Source organism: Gavialis gangeticus, unplaced genomic scaffold (genome assembly GCF_001723915.1).
Source record: "Gavialis gangeticus isolate Ggan-Ray unplaced genomic scaffold, GavGan_comp1, whole genome shotgun sequence".
Classification (NCBI taxonomy): domain Eukaryota; kingdom Metazoa; phylum Chordata; order Crocodylia; family Gavialidae; genus Gavialis; species Gavialis gangeticus.
The window spans coordinates 110,968,787-110,979,500 of record NW_017729024.1 but is presented as its reverse complement, the minus strand read 5'-3'; the positions used below and the strand labels follow the sequence as shown (position 1 = coordinate 110,979,500).

Below are 10,714 nucleotides of genomic sequence, written 5' to 3'. Positions count from 1 at the left end.
ACAAAATTGATATATTTTGCTACAGAATATATTTTATTATGGCACTTAGGTTGAAAACTGTTAAGGAGACAAGCGTATGTGATCTGTAATATTACAGAGCTGGGAAAGTCAATTTAGGTAGTCACAGAAATATTGATTTCTCAATGAATAAATACACATTAGGGCTGTACGAAATTTCGCTGAGTGTTTTATCTTGAAGCTGTTTCAACGTGCTTCGAGCTCGAAACACTGAAGTCGAAATGAAGCAGAAGCCTTTGAGACAACTTTGAAACAAAATGAGGGCACTCGAATCGTTTCAAAAGTTTTGAAACATTTTGAGTTGCGAAACCAGGCTTACTTGGCTTCAACATCAGTCCCAGCCAGCAGTGGCAGCCTGCTGTCATCCCTTGCACAGATTTGGGGGACGCGCCCCCTGGGAGCCCTCCCAGGGATGCAGGCCCCCAAATCCGTGTGCCAGATAACAGGAGGCCGCCACTGCCACCTGGGACTGGCGCCCGGCACAGCCTGTTCCCAGCACCGGGAAGACTGCTGTGGCCATTGGCCCCAGGCAGCAGTGGCAGCCTCCTGTCATCCCACATGCAGATCTGGGGCCCGCACCCCCAGGAGGGCTGTGGGGCTAAGCTCCATGGGGCTGGTGGAGCTGCTCGGAGTGTAGCTTGGTGATGGGAGGTGGGGGAGAGCCAGTGGTGGAATGGTCAAAGCACAATCCTGGCCAGTGGCTCTCCCCCATCTCCCGTCACCAGGCTTGAGCTCTGTGGCCAGTGGCTGCAGCAGTCTTTCCAGTGCTGGGTATGGGCTATACCCAGCACCAGTCGCAGGTGGCAGCAGCAGCCTCCTGTCATCCTGAGCACAGATCTGGGGGCCCACACCCCCAGGAGGAGTTCGGCACACCCCACAGCCCTCCCGAGCGGGCCCCCAGATCTGCACACAGGATGACAGGAGGATGTCGCTACCAGCAAGTGACACACATTTTGCTTGTCAACAGCTTGAGGTGCAGTTTTCCAGGAACCCCTGCACCTATCTCTCTGAAACTTGGCAAGCTTCATGCCCTCCGATAGGGCTACCATCCCTGCAATGTTCAACTGAATCAGGCAAGAAATGACAAAGTTATAGGCATTTTCATGATTCCCCATTATAGCCTATGGATGAAATGTTGAAACAGCTTCAATGAAACTGAACAGAACCGTGCTGCAAAACAAAACAAAACAAAACAAAACAAAACAAAACAAAACAAAACAAAACAAAACAAAACAAAACAAAACACTGTCCCTCCGAAACAGCAAAACAGAAGTCGAAATGAAACAGTGCTGTTTCGCACAGCCCTAATACATATTATAAAGTCTGCCTCAGCTCTTTTGCCTAAGTTGAGCAACTCGGTATACTTTAGAACCAAATCATGCTTACAGTTAGACAACTGTGCAACTCAACTGAAGTTAATCAGGTTGCACTGGATGCAGCCAAGTAGATTTTAAGTACCAGATCCTGGTTCAGCAAGGTACTTGAGTAATTTCACTGACTGACTTCAATGAGACTGCTCAGTGCTTAAAGGCAGGCACATGCTCACATTTTGGCCAGATCAACCCCTAAGTATCTAAAATGCTCAGCTGCATTGTACTTATTAGGAGTTTGGAGAATGACGCTTTTTAAAATATGCAGCATGGGATTAAGGCATACCACAACAAGACAGAATTGGGCTCTGTACTTTGAAAGCAGTTCTCCAACTCCTGTCCAACAGCAGTCAATAAAAATGGACCATTTCTTCCATCAATCGTCTCCATCCTCCCAAAGGTCTGGAGGTCCTGCCATATAGACTGGTTCAGCTCAGAGTTAACCTTAATCCATAAATGCAAGAGAAATGCCTACTTTTTCTTTATGAAGGCAGGCAACAGCTCCTGGCATGTTTTCTGCACTCTTAACTATCTTCAACCTGAACAACATGCACACAAAAAATGACAGAAATAAAGTGCCTGATTTACTGTATAGTGGTTACAATGACAATAGATTTTGATATAAACAACAAACAAATCAGGCATCTGTTACACTTCATTCTGTTTTCAAACATCTTTGAACAGAACTGTAATACTCTCTTCCGATAAGTATATTTATTTTCAAATAATTTAATTAGGTTATCAAAATAATTTATAGTCTGTGCAGACTAAAGTAGTTTCATCATTATGTTTTCATAATAGTTTCAAAGCCTGATATTACATCTATATTCAACAGGGATACAGATTACTTCTAGTGGTTTGACCCTGAACAAGTTTAAACATGTTTTGCCATGATTGTCTGCCTAGTGCCTTTCTGAATAGGCATTTGTTAATTTGTAGTAATTGAAGTAAATGCTTCTTAATGCATTGTGCAATTTAGCAGCAAGCGTATCTTGCATTTTCACTTCTAAAAAGATCAAGCTCTGTTTAATAGGGGGGAAAGGAAAGAAACAGTGACCAAGGAAACAGTAACCCAGTACCACTGGTTAAAGCTATACAAATTGCTATTTCTTCCAAGAAGTGGATTTTTTTTTTTAAGTATCTTAATATTCTGCAAAGAACACTTGCATGCGTTTTACAAAATTACAGCCCTTTAGGAGTCAGTTCTTCTTCTGTCTCCATCCCAATCCATTCCCAAAACTAAAATGCATCTTGTGATGAGCAGGACTGATGACAAGTGTGTATCAAGCATAACACAAATGAGAGAAATCTATAACACTGTGCTACTGAAAAAGAAAAGGAAGATGCCTAAGTGACTGACATCAGTACTACCCTACCTTACTCTAAAAAATTCTATTTATTAAATTATCCTGTAAATTAACTGGATGATGTTACAGTAATCCAGTATAACTGCAAAAGCCTCACACTCTACCTGGTATCATTACAAAGTCACCCATAATGAGCAATTAGAAACCAACTACATCAGTAAAGGCTGAAAACGGACTAAGATCTGTTACCAAAAACTGATCTGTCTAAAATTTATAAAGTATGTGTATGGAAGAACACAGTTCTTCCAGCTGAACCAAACAAAAGTAAATTCTTAACACAATGGTCAGGATTTCCTGTCACTAAATGCTTCTGCAGTAGTCACCAGGATTCTGCATAAAGTCAGGAAGTACTAGCTTCAGGCACTTACCAGTTAAAAGTAATACAAATATTATATACATTTAGAAAATAATGCTTAATATACAGCAAATCTCTGTTTATTATGCCATGAGAAACAGTATTTGTTCAGAACCCACAAAGAAGTGAGACATTTTCTTCATGTTTGCTTACACAGGCACAACAATTGATTAAAAATGTCAAGATTTTAAGCAGTTAACCCCTTGCTTTGAATCACAAGACCCAGAACTGTGTATTTATCATCACCAGCACAAATTATTAAAAGAAAAGGAACTGGAGAAATTAAGCTTAAAAAAAGAAAGTATCTCGTATCTACTGCACATATTCCCAAGTCATCACATCACTGAGATTTTTATTCTTGCCAGTAAGAAGTGAACATGTCTGCTGTTACACCTTCTCAATATTGCTGGTCAGTGCTAGGGAGACTGTGAATGAGCAAAGAAGGTGAGAGGGAGCAGGACTGAGACAGACCTGTGTACACTAGCAAAATTCCTGTTCCAGAATATTATCAAAAATAAAAAAGGAATGATTTTGTTTGGATAAACTTAAGTATATTATAACTGGGTGCCCCCACATAACTCCAATCCTTTAATATCAAATCATGTGTTAGTCCCTCACACGGAGACATGTAAGCACGCCCTGCAAGGATACTTCATTTCACACCCTACTCATTCTTTACACTGTACACTTAGATTTCTTACTGAAATATTGTTTTGAATGTCACAGTGACTAAAATAGATAGAGGCAGTGTAAGACTACAAAGTAACAGTGTCATGATATTCACAGATACTGAATGCCTGTAACTTCCACTGCTTTCACCTTTGGCTGAGAAATCTCTGAAAAATTAAATGTGGGAATTGTTCTAGTCCCAACTATCTTCTTAAATAAAATGTTTAGATTGACAGACAGGTACCCAGTAAGAAAAATCAATTAGCTGAGCTTATTCAGCAATCCAAAACTGATACTAGGACTAAACTAAGGCACAAGGATCTATGCCCTTTGGCTTCCAACGCCCTTCAAATTCTCTTTCAATGTCCACTAGATATCACTGGGCTGGCCTGTGCTTTGTTGCCGCCTGCAGGGCATATATAGAGTCTGAAGCAATAGGCTGAAAAACAGGAGAGTGGAGTGAATCTCTAGGCACTGCAAAAGTAATCATGGCACCAGAATGGAGATATAAGAGGGACACGGAGTAGAGACCTATTAGAATTCAGCAGTGTCCTCAAAATATGCAGAATGAGCAGCCCTCCTATTCAGAGGAAGGGGCCTGGCCCATAAGAATGACATCAATCTGGATTTAGGAGGAAAAGTGAGTTCCAATCAAGCCATGCTTCTCTGGATAACCCTTGAGACATCTGGCCTGTGTTAAGTCTTTACCCTATCTAATTACCCCATTTCAAAAGAGCCTACAGGATACTGCAGTTTGGTCAAGTTGTCTTAGTGTCAAGTTGTCTTGGGAATAGCAGCAAACCTTTCACTACAAAATGTAGCATAGGGTCTGACAGACTGGTGGTAGAAGAAGAGAAGCTGGTACTACCTGGTTTGAAGGACAAAATAGAACAATACACCTTTGTCCTGAGAACATTAAATCAATATGCTTATTTGCTCATTGGCAGGAATTTACATGGAGCAGGAACATGTTATGTTACAAGACACTATGAAGCAACTTATTAGTCAATTATTCCCTTGCAGATAACTAGTAATAGGATGGATTGGTGAGAGATGCAAAGTGGCATTAATTACTGTTCATACTATTTTAAACAACTCTTATCTTTCAGTATTGGACAATCCCAGAAGTACACTTAGGTGTTACTTTGGAATAGTTTAAAATGTACATACAATACAATTTAAGTAGTACCATCACCAGTGGGATATGCCATGTGTACATGGAATGACTATTAATACCCAAGAGATCAAGACTCCACCATATGTTAAACCGGTATATCATTCTTCTAAGAGTAGGATGTTATTTTCATTTAGAAAAATTAATCTAAGGGGTCAGTTTGAACTAAAAATGTTCAGTTTTATCTTGAGGTATACCTATTACGGTTTAATCTTATTTGTGGGTAGCCATAAAATTATGTCTGAGGTGAAAAGAAAAAAAGATAAGAATCATAATCAACCTAACTCATATATAATCTATAAAGCAGCAACAACCAGCTACAAGTGATACTGCTGCCAGAAAGTCTGGCATCTTACTATGAACAAACCTTAAAAAAATTACATAAAGTATTTTTTTCAGATTTACAGTTAAGTAATTTAAGCAACTTGTGTTTCATTACAATAAAACACTGTTTTAGCAGAGCAAATTCTGTCTTAGTGCTCCTCAGATCCCATATTACTACTTCTAATGTTATTCAAGGTTTCTTACACATATATCCAGTGGATTTCTATGATACAAACTACTATAAATGTTTGCTCATTAATGATGACAAGTATAACTAACTTATTACATGAATAAAACCAGGCATCAAAGAATGAGCTTTTCGAATGTTCAAACTATAGTGCTATTCGTATTATCTCACTGAATTTGATAAAGTTGAAACAGTTGGACCCATCTGTCTTGCTTTCCCTCCCCGTTTTCTATTTATGAGAACCTAGATACAAAGCAGTATTTAGTCCAAGTCCCGTCTGTCCATCCAGGTTAATTTACTAGCCTGCCTTACATTATTACTGAGTCCTACATGACAGTAAATGTGACAATACTTCAACTTCTCTGCCAACCAGAACTGAGTTTAACAATACTGAAAAGGAAGTCTTTAAGGTATAGCTCACTCACTCAAATGGCTAGAGTAGAAGATTTACTGACAGGCAATGAGCAAGGAAAAAAAAAAACCCAAAACTATCTTGCTTTTATTTTAAAGGTTCCATAGTGATAGATGAGATGTTTTACCAAAATCTGAAATCCTTCCAAAGTATATTATTATCCCACAACTTACTGTAATGAGGGTCATAAAGGACACATGCTACTTCTTCTCTTAGACTGGACAAAAAGCTTTGTCAATGAATAACAAGAAACTTCAGAGATGAAATTTCTCTTTGTGAAAATTCACAAAACATTCAAGATGCACAAATAGCTGATGACTCTCTAGAAAAAAGTATGTAACAAAACCACAAGCCCCAAAAATTAGTTTACCATTTGATCTGATCTGAAGGATACCTTCTCTAGTTAACTATTTCTGTCCAGTTTGCTACCAACCCTTCCGATGACAACACTTCAACACAAAATCCTGCAGCTGAAAAGGAAACAGACTGTTTCCAAAATGCTCTCCCCAAAGCTTGTATTTCCATTTGTATAATACAGCAAATACTATTTTCTTATAGCTAATATCTACAGAAGTCAATAAAGACGCATATAGTTATTACTAACATGAGATCCTTCAGGATTGTGTGCATTCACAAACCTTGTGAAACAAAGCTTAGCAAAATCAACTAGTCTTCAGAACTGATCAGTCTCAAAGAAAAAAAGACGTAGGGGGGAAGATAGCAAGGAAAAAAGCAACCGCTAGCATCCAGTACTGCTTTAATCTCTCTAGGTTACTTTTAAAAGTGGTTTTGCCCCCTTTGTATGTGTTACCTCGCCAGCTGTGGTATCACCTACAAATTTGTTCAGGGTTGAATGTATATCAAAGATAAAAGCAGTGAATAGACATTAATAAAGTTGGTTATATGTGCACTTTAAAACAACTAAACAAAACAAACAAAAACCCCCAAATGGTTAGATGGTTAGAGAAATGCTCTGAAAAGCAGAAGCTACAAAATATCTAAGATGTAGGGATAAAACTAACATCAATGCTTAAACCTAACCAATCTCTTATCCATGGAACAAAACAGCTCTGGAGAACACTGATTGCAAGCTCACTGTTTTAGTGAATGAATTATTATGGGCTTGATCCAAATTTTAAGTGTTTTTGGGCCCCCAACTTTATATACACTGAAGAGGGTTGATATTCAGTATTTCCTGAAAATTAAAATGTCTCAAATTGGACTCCAAAAATCGTTAGAAGCAACAGACTGTGATATTATCATTCTCACAAAGCAGTCAGACAACGCCTGAGAGTCTTTCATAAAACACAACATTTTAGATTTGGTACTTCAGCTACAGCTTGTTTTTCCTCAAGCAAGTATCTCTAATTCTGACAGTTTTATTTTTTTATTTACAACGCATTATTTTGAAAGAAAAGCTTTTGAAAGAAAAGTTGGAACTGGGTTAAGCAAACTGTTTTAACCTTGCTTGACATAGAAATAGAAAAATACAAATTATGGATCTATTCAAAGGATTTGCTAGAAATCTGTACTTCATATTTTGGGGTGGGTTCTCTTTTTTTTTTAAATTGGATGTATGCCAGATTCACAAGAACAGATTCTTTTAAACAGACTCTTTCTTTTAATGTAGTTCTTTCTATTTCCCACCACTTATTGCTGCAAATAACTACTGTGTGAGAATGAGGGTTCATCAATCTATAAGCCAGAGCAGCAGAACAGCATCTCTTCCCCAAGTGGAGAGCCCGTGTTGTTGCAGGACATGGCCAAAAGACAGCACTTTGGGAATGGGAGAGAATGACACTCTCCAAGACTTCAGCATATAGGTAGCGTCACATATCCAATTTAACACTTATAAATGCAGTTAAAATGGAAGCAGACACATTCAAAGAGTTTGTGACACCACTGAATGTAACAAAGTTGTTCCTTTTCAGGAAAGGGTTAACTCCTAACATGCATTAACTTTAATAGATTCAGTAACATCCCAATGATTTGCAACTGTTGCAAGTGAATGTGTGACAAGACCATATGTAAGCCTTACCTTTAGCCTGATTGGCTAGAGGCTTAAGTCAGTAACACCTACTAATCAACCAAGTTGGAAACTATAAATTATAGATATGTACCTAAATACACACACACACACACACACACACACACACACACTATATTCAGCATACATTTATTCTAAAGCTTAGGTCACTGTAGGATTAGTTGATAAGTTATTTCTTACTTTTTACTTTAATATTGAAACATAGACACATTCTTAGATTTAGGCTAATTGCTAATTTTTCTCCTTGTTAAGATGGTAAGATTTATTGTTCTCATCATTTCAATGTATGTGTATATGCAGTTTACAATATTGGAATAGATTGGTTACAACACAGGTTCCTCTATTCCATCCAATTACATGCTGCAGTTTTGGGTCCCCCCCAAGACTAACTAACTGCAAGAAATATGTAAGAAAGAATAATTATATGTCCCATAATGCATAAATCAAGGTAATTTAAAACGCCTTGATCCTGTCCTTTAATGAAAGGCTTCAGTGTTTTATGACCTGCAAACTAAGATAATTTATTAGCAGGACAGCCTAACATATAATTTATATGTACATACTATATGTATAGAGAGCTATTCTTTGCTAAATTTGTTTAAATATTTACACAACAGAATAAGAATGACTGCAGATTTTTCCCCAGAGTTTTCACTAAGGATACAGTAGGCAACTTCATTTTCCTTAAAGAGGATGTAGCAGTTATTCTATATTGTGAACAAGTGTAAACTTCAAATGCCACATCAGAATTTTTATCATATTTTAATAATTCTAAAAATTGGCTTAAATATCAGCCAAAGGACTACAGCTTAATATGTAGTGAGTATGTGAAAGGAATAGTTGAACAGAATTCTAACAATCCCAGGAAAGGAAACACTGCACACCTTTAAAAAAGAAAAATGTAGAAAATAAAATGCATGCAGTTTGGTTTCAAATATTATTTTTAACAGCCCTTCAAAATTCAAATCAATTTAAAAATGAGACTTGTATGACTGCCAAGAGATTATTTTAATCTTTCAGCCAAAAAAGGCAGGTGGACCACAAATAGCTAGATTACATTTAGATCTTTAAAAAGCTATTCAAGATATTCATTATTATTATTAAAAGATTACAAACCTTGCCTCCTTTAGCAAGTGAATCATTCATAAATTGACTTGAATTCTCTTTTAATGCATTTGCCAGTAATTCAGATAAATACTTTTCAGTATGTCTTGTTTGCTCTGATTACTGTTATTTGTAATGAGGGTCATCTAGGACACATGCTACTTCTTCTCTTAGACTGGACAAAAAACTTTGTAAATGAATAACGAGAAACTTCAGAGATGAAATTTCTCTTCATGAAAATTCACAAAACATTCAAGATGCACAAATACCCGATGACTCTCTAGAAACAAGTATGTAACAAAACCACAAGCCACAAAAATTAATTTACCACTTGATCTGATCTGAAGGATACCTTCTCTAGTTAACTACTCCTGTAAAGAACAAGAGCAAAATGATCTCATGCCCCAACACAGTACCCAATTAGAACAGTTCATCTACCTCACTGTACATGGTTATGTAGTGCTTGTCTGTAAAATAAGTATTTACATGTAATACTTAAAAGTATATTTATACACACTACCCATTTATATATAAGCACCTGAAATGTAATTCTAATTCCAGTAGTGATAAAAGGTAAAATAGTATTTTAGTAACTACATACTGCTCTGTATATTTTTACTTGGTATATCATATCAACTACTCAATCCTGCATTCTGTTAAAGTATGCATTCTAATATTTGCACCATCCAGAAAAGATGTGAAATTATTGCAAATTATGAGGAAATCTTTGAAGAAGGAGAAAAATAGAATATTATCCTAAGGTGTTTAATAGCTTTCACTGAAACAAGAATAACGATGATAAATCATAAGGTGGAAAGTCTACCTTCATATAAAAAACTTCTGGAAAATATCTAGGAAGAAGTCTGATTATGTTTAGAATGTCACCTTCTTGCAATGTAGTGCTGCATGATTAATATCATACATCATAAATAAAAGAAGGCATTAGGGAATTTTAAAAACCAATTGGCAGAAAAAAGAACCTTCACATTGACAGATCTATTGTTAAAAGAAACATTAAAAAGCTAAATGCAAAATAAGGCCTTTAGTTTAGATTCTATTCACATTGTAAACTTTTGTTTCTTATCCAAAAAGGAAAAAAGAATCAAAATATACTGTATCAAAACAAAATTAAATAAGACTGTATTGCAGTCATTTATGCTTTTGTTATTCGCCTCAAAGAATAAAGAAATCCCGTAGGAAAGCTAATTTGAAAGTAAATATTCCATAAACTTAAGCAAAGAACTTGTATTAATCCCACAACAGAATCAAGACCACTATTAAAATAAAGCCTGGGGCACATTATGATATCTAAGATTGGTGGGTGGATTTTAATTGACTTGAAGACTGTCATAGTTCTATTATCATAAAACCTGTAACGCACTTCCAGCATGGAGGACCCATCTGTGCCCACCATCCATCTGTTTAGACGTGATTGGCAAAGTGGTAGGGAACTCGCAGTGGTTGCCTCTGCCTGAAAGGAATAAACCACAGGATCTTCCAGCGAGTGCCAAAAACTTCTGAGAAGGTCTGCTGCCATGGCTTTCGGGGCCTCGATCTACAGAAGACAGCATTATTAGTGAAAGACAGCACTCCCATGGTGCACTTCAGTCAGTTAGAACAATACGGGTTGGCTGGGGATCCATTACTGGACTCTGATGAATTGTGTCCCAGCATCACAAATACAGCT

At 37.1% G+C, this 10,714-nt stretch overlaps 1 protein-coding gene across 2 annotated transcripts in view; it reads right to left on the bottom strand.

Moving 5' to 3' along the window:
* Positions 1–2,512: 2,512 nt before the first annotated feature.
* Positions 2,513–10,714, bottom strand: part of ZDHHC21 (zinc finger DHHC-type containing 21) — an 89,069-nt gene continuing 80,867 nt past the window's right edge. For both annotated transcript variants that reach the window (XM_019517570.1, XM_019517571.1), the window contains exon 8: positions 2,513–10,582. In XM_019517570.1, the coding sequence (XP_019373115.1) occupies positions 10,450–10,582 (133 nt within the window). In that variant the 3' untranslated portion in view covers positions 2,513–10,449. The remainder of the gene's footprint in view (positions 10,583–10,714) is intronic.